Source organism: Elephantulus edwardii, unplaced genomic scaffold (genome assembly GCF_000299155.1).
Source record: "Elephantulus edwardii isolate Elephantulus edwardi_28Jun2011 unplaced genomic scaffold, EleEdw1.0 scaffold00008, whole genome shotgun sequence".
NCBI classification, from domain to species: Eukaryota; Metazoa; Chordata; class Mammalia; order Macroscelidea; family Macroscelididae; genus Elephantulus; species Elephantulus edwardii.
The window spans coordinates 11307968-11325975 of record NW_006399758.1 but is presented as its reverse complement, the minus strand read 5'-3'; the positions used below and the strand labels follow the sequence as shown (position 1 = coordinate 11325975).

Here is an 18008-nt window from a genome sequence, read left to right as displayed (position 1 = left end):
CCCCCCCATTTGCTCCTCTCCTTGAAAAGCAAAAGAAAAACTCCCTCATTGGTACACAATCCCCTCCCCGCACCTCCCCAAACCCCACACCCTAGCCCCAAATATAATCCACTCTACAACCCTCATTGCATACTCCTACGATAAAAATAATGCCCTAAAATATAATACTTTTAGACTATTCTCTCCCCCATAGACTTCCACTTGCTTTTTGTTGTCGTTGTTGGTTGGTTGGTTGGTTGGTTGTTTTGGTGGGGGGTTTCTTTTCTTTTCTTTTTTCTTTTCTCTTTTTTTGCTTTTGTCGATGGACCTTAACCTTACAATTTAAATATGAAATCAGTGTATGGCTGATTAGGAGTAGAGGTTGATTCTTAGCTCCGTTTTATTCTTGTTTCTATCTAAATCTTCAAATGACATTAAAATGGCAATGAGCACTGCTTGTAGTCTGCAGGGAGTTGTGTTACTAATGTGAATGTGGCATCTCTGTTGTTGTTGTTATTGTTGTTGTGTACCGCTGAGTTGGAACCAACCCATAGCTGACTACCAAGTGGGTTTTCAGAGGCAGCTAATCACATGGGAGGAGAATGTCCATCCTTCTCCTTTGGGGCAGAGGATGGCATCGAACCACATGCCTTGGGATTGCAGTGGAGCTTCTTGTCACTAGGCCACCAGAGCTCCCCGTGACACTTCTAGGGCAATTCAAATCCATGGGCAGCTCCATGGGAACAAGATGGACAATCTCCTGTATAATTTACAGCCTCTGAAAATTGGCAATAAATTAATGAGCAAGTGAAACTTACCCAAAGAATCAGGCATTATTTCATCTGGAGAATGAAGTGTCTGTGACAACTCTTCCGTCCTTTCTACCAGATTGTCTCCTTGAAGTCTAAATAATTAAAAAAATAAAGAAAGGCTGAAATCTTATGAATACTGACATACAATATGAACTATATAACGTTTTTGAAAGGACTACGAGACTTGAAAGTATCAGACATGCATTATCAAAGCAGAAATGGAACTTTACAAAATACATTTGCTGTGTTTTTGCTGTTTAACCTATACGAAAAAGTGTTCTGTCTTTTCTCCTACATACACAGAAGACTGTTCTAAGTAGAATCGATTTTTCTTTTAAGTATGAGTGGATGAGGATTGGATGTAAATGTTGTACTTAAAATTACATTGGAGACCTGGGAAGAGTGAAAGCCATGGCCTAATAGAGTGCTCCCTGAAACTCTAGATTCATGAGAGGGTTTTCGGGATTTCACAGACAAATATCAAACATAATTCTACATAACACAAGCATTAATCAATCTGCGCTTAATTGCATCTATGTTAAGATAAATCTCAAGAGTGGACATGAAGGTTCCTACCGTGACTGCCAAGGATGTCATAAAAAGTGTTCTTTAGGGGTGTGCTAGTAATCTTGAACAATATACTGCAGATCCTCTGTGTCCTCCCTTCATAATCAGAAAAGTTGACCAGCAATATCAAATTCAAGTAGTCTGGGCTCATATTACCCTTTTAAACTGCATTAGTTATGAAGGTGGATCTCAGCAATACATTTTGTGAGCGCTACCTTAAAAATAGCATAATAAAAGATTATTCTGCTAACTTTAGAGGAAAGTATATTTATCAAAAGAGCCACAGACTGGATATTACGATGCCCTCTCTTTTCTTCCCTGTATTTAGCTAATAAGCAAGTATCTTAATAAAATAGTGTTTATATGTTGCTCTTGTATAAAGTCAAGTCGGAACTGATCCACAGCTGACCCTCTGGGTGGGTGTTTTGAGGCAGTTAATCCTTTCAGACGAGATTGCCCATCCTTCTCCTACGGAGCAGCTGGTGGCAACGAACCCTGTGCCTTTGGGATTGCAGTGTAGCTTCTTGCCACTAGGCCACACACTCATAATAAATTACATTAAATTTAAAAATATATTCAAATGTAATTCATCACTGTACCAGGCTCAAAAATTATATAAAATATATGCTTATAAAATATGCAAATATTACTTTGGAATATTGCAGAACGTTTCAACTGGTTTTTACAAATTCAAGTATATATGCACATTTAAAAAATATTTTATGCTATCATAAATGTTGTTCAATTCATTCAAATACTTATTTTCTGTATATCTCTGTACATATTATATATTTATGTACATGTATAACTTTATACACACAAATGTATAATTATTCTTTTGTATAAGCTCGCTGAAAATTTTTCAGTGTTCATTTCCTAACAGGAATAACACATTGTAGTCAAGTGTTCTAGTTTAATAGTTTTAGAATTTTACTTTAGTGAAATACACTTCTAAATTATTTAATTCCCAACATCTCAAATCTTTTCTACTCTGTCTTGTCATATTTATGCTCATCTTTGTTATTTCTTTCTAATGATTAGGAGCATCAGTCCAACAAAAAAGGTATCAATTTTTCTTTTTTTTAGTTTTATTTGTCTAGAACCATTCTGCCAAAACAGAGAGAAACTGTGTAAATGTATTATTGTTGTTTTTGTTGTTTGGTGCTATTGAGTCAAGTACAATTCATAGCAACCCTGTGGACAAGAGATCTGCATATCAGGTACTGCCTAATTGTAGTAATAATTACAACTAACTATGAAAACTTTGCCATTAGCTCCAACACATTTTGTATATTTAACATTGGGCTAGAAATCTAAATGGAAAATAAATCTCCAAAACATAGGGGTGGGACTGGGAAGAAGTGCTTTAATAATCTTTTTGCTCATTGTATGCCTCAAGAAAAGGAATGGACAGACAATAACCACTGCATTGTAACAGATGAAAGAAAGAACTATCTAAAATGAATATACAGTCATTATATATACAACAACAGCGCAGAAAAAGAGGTATATCACTGTAAAGTGGACAGGGGGAGGGGAAGAAAGGTAATTGTGCAACAGTGAATGAATATTTAAAATAAAAAAGTGAACGGGGAGAGAGGGAAAAGAGGGGGAGGGGTAAAATGTGCAATAATAAATGAATAAAAATCTAACTTCTCTGTGAATGTCCATTAAAATCATGATCAAAAATAAAATTATATTTAAAATAAAGAAGCTAGGTTCAACAAGAAAGAGAGAGAGCCTTTTAAATGGATCAAAATAAAAACAAAACACTCAAAAAAAAAGACAATGAAAACACTTATTTAGATGGTCGATAATAAACCAAATGTAGAAATACAAGAAAATTATGACTGTGACTAATCTTAACAGAACCCTCAATCTGTTGCATTGAGAAGACAATCATGGAAACAATACAGTATGTTATGTGGCCTTCTAGATGCCATGAAGCCAGTTCGCCTTTGTCCACACTCTGTGTTCTGTACCTTTAAGAGTTGAGTATGCCTTGACTTGGCAAGATTTCAGGGAGACTGCTTCACACCCCTGCTCTCCCTGAGTGCTCTGCCAATGTTCCCAAACCCTAATCCACATAGCACTATTTCTGGAAGAGGTTAATAGGCACTGTGCAAATAGGGGTTGTGTGAGCAAGTCCGGGAAATAGTGTTAATAAAAGTTAAATCCTTTAAAAAAATACAAGTGTTTCATTCCTATTCCTACTTCCACACCTTTTCTCTTTACTTTCTAAAATCGCTTTCATAATAAACCAACTCTCCTGCATTTTTAGCCCCTAGACAGAACACCTCTTGGTCCTGTTTCTAATTGAAGCGCTGATCTCTTTGTAAAAGGATCATGTTGGCTACTGCACTGACCATTGCTCTAGGGAGGCAAGCACAAAAGTGAGGAGCTGTTTAGGAGGTTATTACTTATGCAGATGACACAACCTTGCACACTGAAACTGAGGAAAACATGAAGTACCTTTTGCAGAAATTCAAGGACTGCATTTTTCAATATATTGAAGCTCAACATCAAGAAAACAAAGATCTCCCCCACTAGGCCAACTGGCAGCATCATGCCAGATGGAGATGAGATTGAAAACAACAATTTAAGCTAGCTAGGGTCCACAATCAACACTCTTGAACCAAGCAGCCAGGAAACCAAAAGACGAACTGAATTAGGAAAGTCTGCTGTCAGGGACCTCTCCAGAGTGCTGAAGTGCAAAGATGTCAGTCTAGAAACTAAGGTGCGCCTGATCCAAGCCATGGTCTTCACAATTAATTGCTCTGCATCAGAGACCTGGACAAAGCATAAGGATGGCAGAAGAAGTACTGATGTCTTTATGTTGTGGTTCTGGAGAAGAGTACTGAACACACCATGAACTGCCAAGATGACAAACAGGTCTGTTCTGGAGAGGGTGAAATCAAGTTTCTCCTTGGAGGCAAGGAGTCTGAAGCTCTGTCTCAGACATTTTGGGCATGTTGTGAGAAGAGACCAGTCCTTGGAGAGAGGCATCATGAGTGGAAGGAGGGAGGAGCAATGCAAAAGAGGAAGACCCTGAATAAGATGGATTTACACAGTGACTAGGGTACTAGCGTCAGATGTGTGAGATACAGTGAGATTGGACCAGGATAAGACAGAGTTTAGAGCTACTGTACACAGGGTGACGATGAGTCAAAGTCAACTCAATGGCACATAATAACAGCAAGAAAGGAATGTGGAGTCCCTGGTTAAAACATTCTGTTGCAAATCTAAACAGTGGAAGTTCTAGTCTACCTCGTGGTATTTCAGGAAAAATGTTCTTGCTATTTATTTTGAAAAATAACTCACAATCGAAAACCCTATGAAATTGACTTGACAGTAACTGGCCAAGTTGGATAGTTCGTGACTTATTAAATTTAAAAGGACTTTTAGACATCAAGGTAGAAAATTAGGAAGAACTTGTTCACTCACTATTTGAAGATATTTATCAGGCTGTCTGAAGAGATAGTTACCCTATCTGGGCTCCAAAATTTCTACAAAGAACAACAGAATATGATATACTACTCTAACCCAGGTATTTTGAAAATCCTGTTCTGCAAAATAAATAGAACACTGAAAAGTAAATTAGATCAGGGAAGCCACAAGAGGCAATTCTGTTTTTAAGAAATTTTGGACCATTTTCTTCAAAGAGCTAGAAAATGAACTTATCTTTCTGCCCCAAATCTGCTTTTAATTCACAAAGCTCCTTTATAACATCAGCCATCGAGTTATTGCTGAGGCTCTTCAAGTGTTCATTTTCCATTTTAGGATAACGGTATGTTTCTCCATGTTTATTTTTAAGGGAAATTGTAACAGCTTGTCACTCACTCAATTCTGAAGTCTTAAAAAAGTAAAAATTGTCATCAACATAAAACTTTACTGAAGACCTTCAAAGTCAAAAGCATCTGTTGATCAAGAGAACCTATAATTTGTAGTAAGACATGAGTGTGTTTGCATGGTATTTAAGATACTCTACAAACTACCCAGAAATGCAGTCCAGGCCCAGTACACTCCAGCTCTTCAGGACCCCACATATGAATTCATTATTATGCCCATAGAATAACTGCAAAAATTGGCTGAGAGTGTGCTCAACTCATTTTGCTGCTGCTGTTTCTTTGCTGCTCCTTTTTATCATCCCTCTGGTGGTGGTGTGTACCATGGAGATTCTCCAGCACACTTTCAGAGATAGTTACTTGCATGGGAGGAGACTGTTCGTTCATCCTTCTCAGAGGAGCAACTGGTGGCCTCAAACAGTGTGCCTTCAGGATTGTATCGCACCTTCTTGCCACTGGACCTCCAGAGCTCCCCTCCTCTGGTGTTATAGTTTTCTATTTCCTATGTCAAAGAGTTTCAGCACAGGGATACTGAGTCCAAAAGAACAGTTTTCTTGTCAGTGGTTGAGATCCTTCTCTCAGATTCCCCCCTTTTGTCCCTGAGATGGTTCATGTTACGTTTAGTGGGATGACAAAACTGAGCTTATTTGTCTGATGCCTTCTCTAAAGAAGGGAGCTTGCACTGGAGTTGCGCTGTAAACCTGGAGTTCACATTTCTGAGGTTCAAATTCACCAGTAGCTCCAATGGAGGAAGATTGACAATCTCCTTCTGAGGGATTTACAGCCTTAGGAAACCACTGGAGGGGGCAGCTATGATTCAGTTCCAACTCAATGGCAGTATATTTTTGAATATTTCAAAAGAGAGTTGTAGACCTTATTTAAATTTTTCTTGAACTATACAATTTTATTGGTGGGTGACAAACATTTCATTCACACTTTCATAATTTTACCCAGCCATTTGGGGCTAATTACAAAGACCATAGCTATAGAGGCCACATTAAGTAATTCAGTGCATTGCACTAACCTAAATGTCTATCTGTAGTCCTTGAGTGCTTTCAATAGTTGTTCACTTTCTATCCTATAAAGAGTCATTGCTGCATGTATGAGGACTTCCTGCTTCTAGGAGATAAACCTTGAAAATATTATGCTATGCAAAATAAATCAGTTCCCAAATGGACAGATAACGTATGGTCCCACATCCATGGAGTACCTAGAATAAGCAAATGCACAGAAACCAAAGTCTATTAGTAGAGGTTATAATGGAAGGAAGGGTGGGACTAAGAAAGAGTTATTGTTGAAGGAATCCTGAGCTTTGCCTAAGGGTCAAAGAAAATTTTTTAAATGAGTTATGATGATTGCTGAACAACATGGTAGATATACTGAATGTTGTAGAATTTTACAATTAAGACATGCTGAAATGTAAATGTTTGTTAGTGGGCGGGGAAGTACTGCTGTCCTAAGAAACTTTGCCTTCTGCCCAAGGGTCTGCCCATCACTTCTCCTCCTTTCCAGTTTTTCATAAAACTTGCTAGAGTAGCTTTATCTCATCCTCTTTCCCAAAGACCCCTACTGCATCTCAGTGTCTATCATTGCTCCCAGTCATTCCCATTTTGCCTTATTGTCAAATGGTCTTCTTTCTTTAATTCTGAGTTTTCTCAGTGACACTCTTAGTTTCTTCTAACAACATTCTCTGACACCAGACACAGTTTACTTTCCAGAACTTTTAAAAATGATACTCTCTGTGGTTTCTATTGCTCAGAGAATTTTCAGTAGTGTGTATAGTTACTGGTTCTTACTTTAAAAACTATTCCCCTCTATTACCTATGTATATACTGTTGATAACTGCCATCAATCAAGTGAGGATAAATAACAATAACATGTACCCTTATCTGAGCACAGAATTGGGTGGAATAGCATTCTCCACCAAAGAGGCCTTTCCTACAATTCTGCTTGTTAAATTCTCATCTCCATACTCTAAAACTACTGAGCATTAGCTTCTAAAACATGACTGATAGTGCCATGGGACTAAAACTATGCTCTCTACTGTTAAAAGTCCCTTTTAACTTCCTATATCCCAAATGTGAGATACAGACTACTATCTCAAACTCTCTCATCAAATTTATGGTTCTCTCACATATTCTTAATTGCAGACATGTAACTGTCATAGGTAGCTTCTTATCTTTGCCGGTAATTACTCTCCTGGCAGACTCTGAAGCATTTTAGAGCCAAATCTAGGGAAATCACACATGCAAAATGGATGGATTTTGGTATTAGGCTTTTCTGTTTTATTTCAACTCTAAAGCAAAAATGCCAGCTGAAGGAGGGGTGGCTTTTAGAATACTCTGGAACTCATAAACCAGATTTCTCAGACAGACAAGGCCAACTTATAGACCAATGGTTCACACAGTTTGACAGGATGACTACTTACACCAAGGAAGTCCTGGGAACATTCTTGCCTTCCTCAAACCTAAAGCAGCCGTGAGACAGGAGTAAAATCAAAGAGCCAGGCTGCTCCTTTCTAAAACTAATTGGGGAAATGAAGCCAAACATGGCATGTCTGAGCCAGGGGCAGTCCTGTGCGTGGAAATCAGCAAGCTTATTGTAGCACAAACTTTAATGCTCATTTGAAATCCCATTCCGTCTTTATAAAAGGCCTGGCAGGGTGAAGGCATGCTTTGGCTCTGCTATCATCCCTGGAGATAACTTGTTTTTAAATCTCTGAATAAAAGACTCTTCAACTGGTGCAGTTAAGGTGTTTGTATGTTCAATTCCATCCGGAACGTAGCAATCTACTTCGAAAATGTAAGACACAAGAGCACCATGATTTAGAGTGCTGCTGTTATTGTGAAGTGCCGTCGAATTGTAGATGACTCATAGCAACCTTATGAAGGAAAGACCTGAACACTTGTATAACTTCAGTCGTTTCTCCCTGTTCATAGAGTTCTGGAGGCAAGCCATTTTGGAAGTGGATGCCACTCCTACTTCCAACCTTGATTTAATCGGGAAGCTCCACCAAACACTGTCCACCATGGGTAGCCATTGTCACATTTAACACATCAGTATCACAGTGTTTAGCATTACAGCAACCACAAGTTACTTCTATACAGCAAATGGACAGACCAGTGCTATAGCACTTAGAAGAATGTTTCGCCAAAACCAAATAAAATCAGGCCTGAGGACTGCAGATTAAAATGATCCACCTTGGGCTTTCTGTCCACTAGGCAGACAAGCTCTATGTTGTCGTCGTTATTGTTGGGATTTGGAGTAGATTTTTTTTTTAAAGGAACACTTCACAAATTTGCATTTCATCCTTGTCCACGGGCCCTGCCAATCTACTTTGTATCGTCCCAATTTTAGTATGTGCAGCCAAAGCAAGTATAAGTTGCAGCAGATTTAACACCAACTAAAAGGGATTGGATTTATCTAAATGTTATCATTGGCATCAAGTCCCATTGACTTGCCTGTGACATAGTGACACTATGAACAACAGATGCAAATCTTACTCCAACTTTATGATCTATACCATTCTCAAGCCCACTGTTGATGTCACTGTGTCAGTCCATCTCACTGAGAGTCTTCCTTTTCCATTGAGCCTCCATTTTCCAAGCATGATGTGTTCGTCCAAGGATTGACACCTTCCTGACAACATGCCCAAATTATATGAGATGAAATTTCACCATCCTTGCCTCAGACAAGCACTTCCTCCACCTAAATGGAAGTAGGAATGTAAGGTCTTTCTCTAACACTCCAAATCGATGTCTCTTGACAGTTTCTCATTCATCAGGTTTTTAACAAGTTTCCAAGTACTGGCTGGGGAGCTTTCTGCAGTGCCTTTTACTTCCTTTACCATTATGGAAGGTGATAACTCTCAGCCTCCTTTCAAGTGGTGGTAGTAGCACGATATCATGCCTGATATACAGAAAAGAGAAAAGATTCTCCCAAAATTAAGCTAAATGCTCAATCTCATGCCTATTATAATTTTAGCATACTGAGGCTGAATATCACAGAGCCTTACACTTCTCTTAACTCAGAGAACTGCTTGGTCAGCAAACATCTAGTTAAGCAGCAGCTGCAAAATGTCAAAGTGTTGATTTCTAGGAGGTTGAAAAATGGGATTGGATGGGGAGCCAAAACATCCTTTTGAAAAATTGCCAAAATATTTATTTCTCCCTTAGCTCCATTCCTTTCTTTAATCAGAGGCCCCTGACTCATGGTACTGAAACCCAGGGCTGCCTTACATATGTATACCACAGACCTCCCCTCCTTTGTATATCTTCCACAGACATCTGCTAGATATCTGGGTCCTTTGTCTCCTGCTCTCAATGGAGGGTAAAAGTAAAGTCAACAATGTCATAATCTTCTATATTGTAGCACTTGAAGTAACAAACATATTATGCTACTTTAAAGAGATAATTTAAGCTACTTTCTTTGGTGGTCTCCTTCTCCTCCCCCTCCTCTGCCCCACCATTTCATAGGTTTTGGAAGAACTCAATTAACATTTTGATAACTGGAAATACTAGAGAATCCATCAAAACAGTTGAATCATTAACACTGCTTTGAACTATTAAAAAGCAAGGTTTTAGTAAAGTCCTATCTGCTCATTGGGGCAACTGAGAAAAGGTTGATAATAACATGTAATATCACAAACACTAAGAAATTACTATTAAGAGATGGTTGAATGAAACATGGGCAGCCCTGGTGCTGCCCTTCTGGAAAAAGTTATACACTGCTGAGGGGAGTAAATAAAGGCAACTCCAGAAAAATCACATATATATGATTATATATATATATACACACACACATATACATATACATATAGATACACACACATACATATACATATATATATCTCATAATCATATATATTCTTGTTGTTGTGTCATGTGCCATCAAGTAATTTTCTTTTTTTTCGTCATCTTCTTTTTTTTTGTCATTTTCAATTCATAGTTAGCCTATGTACAACAGCTCTGAACCCTGCTCAATCCTAAGCCAACTCATCGTCTCTGACACGCCTACCCTCTTTACCCTGATCACTGAGTCAATCTATCTCATCCAAGGTCTTCCTCTCCTGCACTGTCCCTCTACCCTCTCAAGCATCATGCCCCTCTCCAAGGGCTGGTCCCTCCTAGCAACATGCCCAAAGTATGTCAGATGAAGCTTCAAAATTCTTGCTTCCAAGGAGCAGCCTGGTTTTACCCTCTCCAGGACTGACCTGTTTGTTCTCCTAGCAGTCCATGGTATATGCAATACTCTTCTCCAGCACCACAGCTCAAAGGCATAAATTCTTCTATCATCCTTGGTCATTGTACAGCTCTCTGATGCATAGCAAGTAATTGTGAAGATCATGGCTTGAATGAGGCACATCTTAGTCTCTAGATGAATATCATTCCTTTTTATTATTCTGGAAAGGTCCCTGACAGCATATTTTCCCCGTACATTTCATCTTTTCATTTTCTGGCTGACTGTACCAAGAGCATCAACTGTGAAGCCAAGCAAGCTGACACTGTAAAAAAAATCTCAATCTCTTCACCATGTTATATGATGCTTCTTTTTGGTCCATTTGTGGAAATCTTTGTTTTCTTGATGTTGAACTTCAATCCATATTGAATATTGTAATCCTTCACCTTCTAGAGCAAATGCCTCAGGTCCTCCTCAGATTCAGCAAGCAAGGTTGTGTCACCTACTTAACACAGATTATTGATGAGTCTTCCTCCAATCCTGATGCCATATTCTTCCTCACAGAGCCCCCCAGCCTCCTTGATGATATGTTCTGCATACAGATTGAAAAGGTACGGAGATAGGATGCATCCCTGGTGTCTACCTTTCCTGATTTTCTATCTAATTTAAAAGGATTGAAGGACAGAGGTTATAGAAAATCTGAAAAGATATCTTAGAAGCCTGCAATAAAAGTATAAATAAGTATCTATGAGGGGCTACACAAACAGACATGGAAGCTAAGCAGATGATGGAAGGAGAATAGGACTACATCAAATACACACACACACACATTTGTCAAGTAAACTTCTTGACAAAAAGAATCACTTCCAGGAAACTCATAATCTCAGGGGCATCAAGGTAACCTGACACAAACACAGTATGCAAAAGGAATGTTCTACATCCTAATTTGGTGAATTGGTCTTAAATACTTTCAAACAGCCATCTAAACTTCAACTACTTATCTCTCTTCATCCAGAGCAAAGAATAATGGAGACAAAGGGAAGACAATTAGTTCCAAAGAATAACAGGCCATTAAGGAATTTCGACTTCTATGATGCTGAGATCAGAAGACATAGATGGTGCCCAGCTACTACAACTAATTGACTTGAAAGGGCTTATAGTAGAAGGCATTGGATAGAGTGGGAGAAAACTGTGGAAAAAAAAATCAAAAGCATGAGAAGCCCAGTTTTACTGGTCAGAGAGAGACTGGTGGAATACCTGAGAAAAGGGTATGGATCAGATATATTTTTCACAGAGTCACTGTGAGTAGTTATTGATGCAATGTCCTTTACAACAATCATGGCTCTTAGCCATTCTTCAAAGTGAAGAGCAAAGCGAGCCACTCATGTAGCTCAATTTTCAGTCACTTAGAGCTTGGTTTATAAGGTGAGAATCATCAATAGGGAGATATGAACCCCTCCGATCAAGATCAAGAGACATTTGTTCAAGGACAAAAACAGTTCAGAAGCCAGGATGGTGGGAGAAACAGAAACAGGAAATACAGGGAGAAGGAAGGATGGATGGTAACATGGTGGAGACAAAAAGTTACATGATAAAGTGAATGCAGAGGATTTTTATTTTTTCTATACACCTTCATTCAAATCCCATGTACATAAAAAGAAAACTATATGACTGACTCTCTCTCTCCCCCCCAAAGCAAAAGTCCTCTCTTAACGAAATTGTCAGGATTTCCAAAATCATTCAAATAACATGTTTTATTATCTGTCATTCTGTAAAACACAGATTTTATTTGTTTTAATACTATCCCCAAGGATAAAGAAAAAGCTACATACACTTAAGGTCAGTAAATTTATCTTCCTGACCTTAAAATAAGATTTTTGAAGGTGGTCTTTTTTTTTCCTGGCTAATTAACTTATGGACGAATTATCTTCCCATTTCTAAAAGTACAGAAAACATCACATAAACAAATTTAATTAGAGATTCTTAGAGTAAATGGTGTATATGAATTGGATTGTCTTGATGAAAAGTAGTGAATCAGTAGCTTGAATCTCTCTCTTGGGTTAAGTTTATTCATTTTAACAAGAACAAAATAAAAACTGATACATGGCAGGATCCGTCAATCTAGTGCTGCTTTCCCCCTGTTGGCACTGGCTTTTTAACACATATTAAAAGTCTTCCAAAACAGCATGAGAGCGGCTAACATTTCAGTGCTTATTTCATGCCAAACACGGAAGAATTAAATAACCTTCCCAAGTACCCTTGGCTAACAAGTGGGGGAACTGGGACACCGTGGAACACTGAAGCTGTAACTCTCAACCACTATGCTGTATTCATTTTAATGTGCTGAAACACTGAAATGGAAACATCATTTTATTTCATAAACTACCTAATCATAGCAATTCAATCTGTAATTATCAAATTAGTGCTTGTGCACTTATTTATAACCTTTTGAATACTATTTATTCCTTTCCTGCTGTAGGAAAATTTCTTCTTCTTTATGATACTCTGCTCAGTTTATTTACAATGTACTTTCTCATCTGTTGTTAGGAGCCATTGAGTTGAATCCAACTCACAGTGACCCTTAGAAACACTTGGACTTCTACAGCATCACCATCACAACCTCTGCCATGCTCAAGCCCATTGTTGTGGTTGCTGCATCGAGCTATCTTGCTGAGGATGGCCTTCTCCTCCACTGTCTTTGCACTTTTCCAAGTGTGTCTGATGACGTGTACTGATAAGTCAAAAATGTATAAGATGACGTTTATCAGTCTTGCCTCAAAGGAGCACCCTGCTTGCACTTCTAAGTGCAACTAAGATAAATCTAACTAGGATGGATTTGGTTTTATGATCATTCATAGTATATTCATCAAATGTGCTGTAGTGCTAACTGAAAGTCCAGTAGTTCAAATCCATCAGTTACTCTGAGCGAGAAGACTGGGAGTCTCCTTTTACAAATATTTACAACCTCAAAACCCCAGTGGAGGGGTCACTATGCCTCAGATACAACTTGATGGCAGTAAGTCTCATTTTAGTCAACTTTTAGCTCATTTAATCTTCACACACAAAAACATTTTTTTTCAGATAGACTCAGATTGAGTGATGCCAAAGGGCTTGCACACATGTGTCACAGATGAGCCAACTGCCATTGAGTCAATCATGGTGACCTCTTGGTGTCATGTTAGAAGCATGATCCATAGGGTTTTGATGGCTAATTTTTAGGAAGTGGACTGAAAGTCTTTCTTAAAAGGAGCCTCTGGGTCCACTTGAACCTCCAACCTTTGAGTTAGTAGCCAAGCTTATTAATCATTTGTATTATTCAAGGACTCCGTACCCTGGGTATAACGTGGTAAACCAACAGGATGAACATATGCCTTTTCTTGGACTTGCCAAATCATTTTATCACATTACTTCTTCAAGAATCTATCAACAAGTGTTTGCCAAGAAGTTCCTCAGCCACCTTCGACTATGACCACCTGTATCCCCACAACTCACAGGTGCCCCTTATAGGCCAAGTATAAAAAATAACTAATGTGCCATCTATTTCATTGCTGTCTAGCCTATTTTTCTCCATTTATAATTATTGGAGAGACTGTATTTTTTTTACTATAGTAAATGTGTGAAAGTTGTTAAATAACTTAGATCTCTTTCCAGAATGATGAATTTCTCATTCTTATTTATGCCTATATTTAAGCTTTGGGATTACTATGCTTTTTCAAAACAGCAGGTACTTGGTTGCTGAATTTAGATAGCATGACTCTTTAATGAGAATGTATAAAATCAAACAAATTTTGAAATGTTGGACAAAGAATATTTTTCTTAGTCATTATCAATGCACATTTGTCTCAATACTATCATAAAGCATCTGAGTTGATGTAATAATAGCAAGAGGTACATGGGGAGGGCCATAGCTGACCAATGCCAGTTTCACAGGAGGGCACTGTTCCTGTCCACAACATCAATAACACAAAACCAATTCTCATGAGGTCAAACACATCCCCTACATGTCCATGCCTCTTTCAATTCATCTCAGTAAAAATCTTAGGGCTTTGCTGGGTCCAAAATCTGATGTGATTGTTCACAGATCACTCAGAACTATACTGAAGGAATCAAAATGTTATAAGTTAACCTACAACTGGAAGAAGATAAGATAGATGAATGGGACCTTCTAAGAATCAAATCCTTCTGCACATCCTATCAGATAAGGGACTTATATCCAGAATTTATGAAATACTTGAGTACCACAGCAAGATAAAGGTAAATAATTCAATAGAAAAATGGGCACAGAATATGAACAGACACTTCACCAAAGAAGACATTCAGATAGTGAACAAGCACATGAACAAATGTTCAAAATCCCTAGCTCTAAGAGAGATGCAAATCAAAACAACCATGAGATATCATCTCATCCCAGTCAGAATAGCAAAATTTAACAGAATAGCAAACAACAAATGCTGGAAAGGTTGTGGAGAAACTGGAACTCTTATTCACTGTTGGTGGGAGTGTAAAATAGTGCAACCACTGTGGAAGGTGGTGTGGCGCTTTCTCAAAAAGTTGCAAATGGAGATACCATTTGACCCAGCAATTCCACTACTGGGTATATACCCCAAAGAGACCATAACCGACACCCAAGCAGATATACGCACACCCATGTTTATCACGCATAAGGATAGTTTTATGTTTCAAAGAGAAATATGGAGAGATGTGTTGACACTTAATGACTCTGGAGAAAAGAGAAGGGTAAAATGACTTAATTCTTTTTTAGTCAGAGTAAAATGTTTTCCTATGTAACTGACAAATATTCCTCACAACTGGAACTTCTTTTTATATCCTAATATCCATCTATTTAGATTTAAAAGTCAAAGGCATTGCCTTCCAAATAAAACAGACTCAAAGCTGAGCATTTAAGGGTTTTCAGAAGCTGTAGGCTGCATGAGAGGAGACACCTTTATACCCATGGAGCAGCTTGTGGATTTGAACCACCTGTCTTTGAGTTGGCCGCACAAATCTTTACTCACTGCATCATCAGAACACACTTAGATTAGGTTAAAGATAGTCCCTCTGTGATATGGAGCTAATATATATATATATATAGTATTTACGTCTTCACTTTCTTCCATTTCTCTTGAGTCTTTGCCAATAAAATCTTCTGTGTCTCAAATAAAAATCTAGTCACACTCTCTTTTTTTATTAACTCATAATTTTTACATTAATAAGGTTTAGTTTGTTATATGAGATTTCATTCAGATGGTGAAAGAAAAAGGAAGAAGAACAAATGAAACTAAGAAGAAATGAAATGAAAGAAGTACACAAATAAGAGAATGTATACTTTTGTGAATGTTACACATAATGCTTATTGTTTTTTTTTCATTCTTAAAGTAAATTGTAAAACATTAGCTACACCTCAAGACCAAGGAGGATAGAAGGAAAATTGATGCCTTTGAGCTGTGGTGCTGGAGAAGAGTATAGAGGGTACCATGGACTGCCAGGAAAACGAACAGATTCATCCTGGAAAGGGTTAAACCGGGTGGCTCCTTGGAGGCAAGGATTCTGAGGCTCCATCTAACATACCTTGGACATGTTGTGAGAAGAGACCAGTCCTTGGAGAGGGACATCATGCTTGGGAGGGTGGAGGGACAGCACAGGTGGGGAAGGCCCTCTATGAGGTGGACTGATTCAGTGACTGGGATAATCAGAATGGGAGTGTCAGAGACAGTACGATTGGCACAGGACAGATCAGAGTTTAGGGCTGTTGTACATAAGGTTGATATGAGTCACAAACGACTTGGCACATAACAACAACAGCACTTCAAGACTGTCAAGAGCCTCCGTGTTGCCTTAATCATCTGAGAGTTACAGCTAATACAGTTCATGGTCATTTGGATGTTGACTTAAACAACAAAGACTCCCTTCTCCTACTACTTATTATAATTATGTTCTAAAAATCATGATTCTAAAAAATCCATTTCCCCTGAGTCAATTATCACAAATAACAGACATACAGACATACTACTATCTATTTCATTCTTATTGAGTCTAATTTTTTTAATTGTTGGGAAGACTATTTTTTCCCTAAAGCAAATATTTGAAAGTTGTTGGAATATACGTTTCCTTTTAAAAACAGACCTCTTTCCAAAGTGATGAACTGAGTCATTCTTATCAACATTCATGTTTTAAACTTGTGTATATCATGGGTTTTCTTTGTTTGTTTGTTTGACATTCTGTCTACTATCAAGAGAGATGAAGTAAAGCTGACTTTCAGACCCCATCAAACCTTTCATGTTACTCTTTTTCCAAAGCAGTTGAAAAACAAGCAGCAGCTATAGAAACAGATCAATACTCCCTGCTGGTCAAGATGAAGTCTTTGTTCCTCTTCACACGAATCAATTTAAAGCTCCTTACCACCTAATAGTGTTTGACTACCACTCACTTCTAAAACTTTTACACACTAAGCAGGGATGATTCTCTCAAATTGATTTGAAGGTGTAATTTTGCCCCAATGTGATGTGGGATACCAAATCAAAAGAGGCATCTGTCCCTAAGGTAAAATGGTTCAACTAATGCTAAACTAAAGTACAACCTTTCACACTCATTCTGACCCTGTTGCGTAGGAATCAACCCTTCCATTTAAAAAACATTTTTTCTCAAAAAAAAAATTTTCTCCGTGGTCAGATTAACAGGTGAAATATAACATATCAAGGAGCCTGTATGTAACCAACTCATTAGCAAAATTCTCTATTTCAGGTTCTCCTCACGAATTCTCGTGTCTTAGCTAGGGTACTTTTAAATAACCTGTTCCTGAAAATACCCCTCATGCCATTACTTCCTGATCAATCATGAACCCCCCCTCCTTTCTCTGACACTTACTTTGTGCCTTTTCCTCTAGCCAATCAGTAAATCCTATGTGTTCTGACATAACAAATTATAGCCACAAAGTCATATTTTGCTTTATCTTGCATTTAATTGGCTTTACTAATTGTAAACCAATCAGAACATTATACTTTGTAGTTCTGTGCACTGAACTCTAAGTATATGTGACTTGCATCCATCCCCTCATGGATTCATGGCTTCACTGAGATTTCCATAATTCTCCATCCAAATGATAGTATGGCTTTGATAGATCTCTTTGATTTTCCGTTTAAATAGTTACATTCTCTTTTTTCAGAAACCCTACAAAGATAATTTTCAACAAAATCTGCACTCTCAAAACAATTTCAAAAGTGGCTCATGTAAAATCACTTGATGTTAGTCAACTAAGTCAGTCTACATCCAAGGATCTGAGGTCTTTTCTGTGTCACTATTTCTAAATCCAACTGCAATCATCTAATTTGGTTTGGTTCAACATAACTGTGCTAAAAAGTTTCCTTGGGTTTAAAAATCAGAGTTAAATTTCAACAGTTACGCTTGGCAGTGTGTCTGTCTGGCTAGTACATGATACAATGGGCCAGCAAAATGCAAGACCCCTACAAGTGTCTTCTCTGTCACAGAAAATATTTTATCCTATCCTGAAAACCTTAATAGAAATGTAATGGTTTTCTTTAAGTTAAAGACTTTTTTTTCTTTTTTTTTTGTTTTCAATTTTTCTTTTAATTTAGTTTATTTTTCATTTCAATGAACATCTACAGAGATT

The 18008-nt window shown here is 37.9% G+C and overlaps 1 protein-coding gene across 1 annotated transcript in view; it reads right to left on the bottom strand.

Moving 5' to 3' along the window:
- Positions 1-18008, bottom strand: part of LOC102856777 (chromosome unknown open reading frame, human C8orf34) — a 429483-nt gene that overhangs the window by 141110 nt on the left and 270365 nt on the right. The window contains exon 8 of the mRNA XM_006880533.1: positions 798-883. Within this exon, the coding sequence (XP_006880595.1) occupies positions 798-883 (86 nt within the window). The remainder of the gene's footprint in view (positions 1-797; positions 884-18008) is intronic.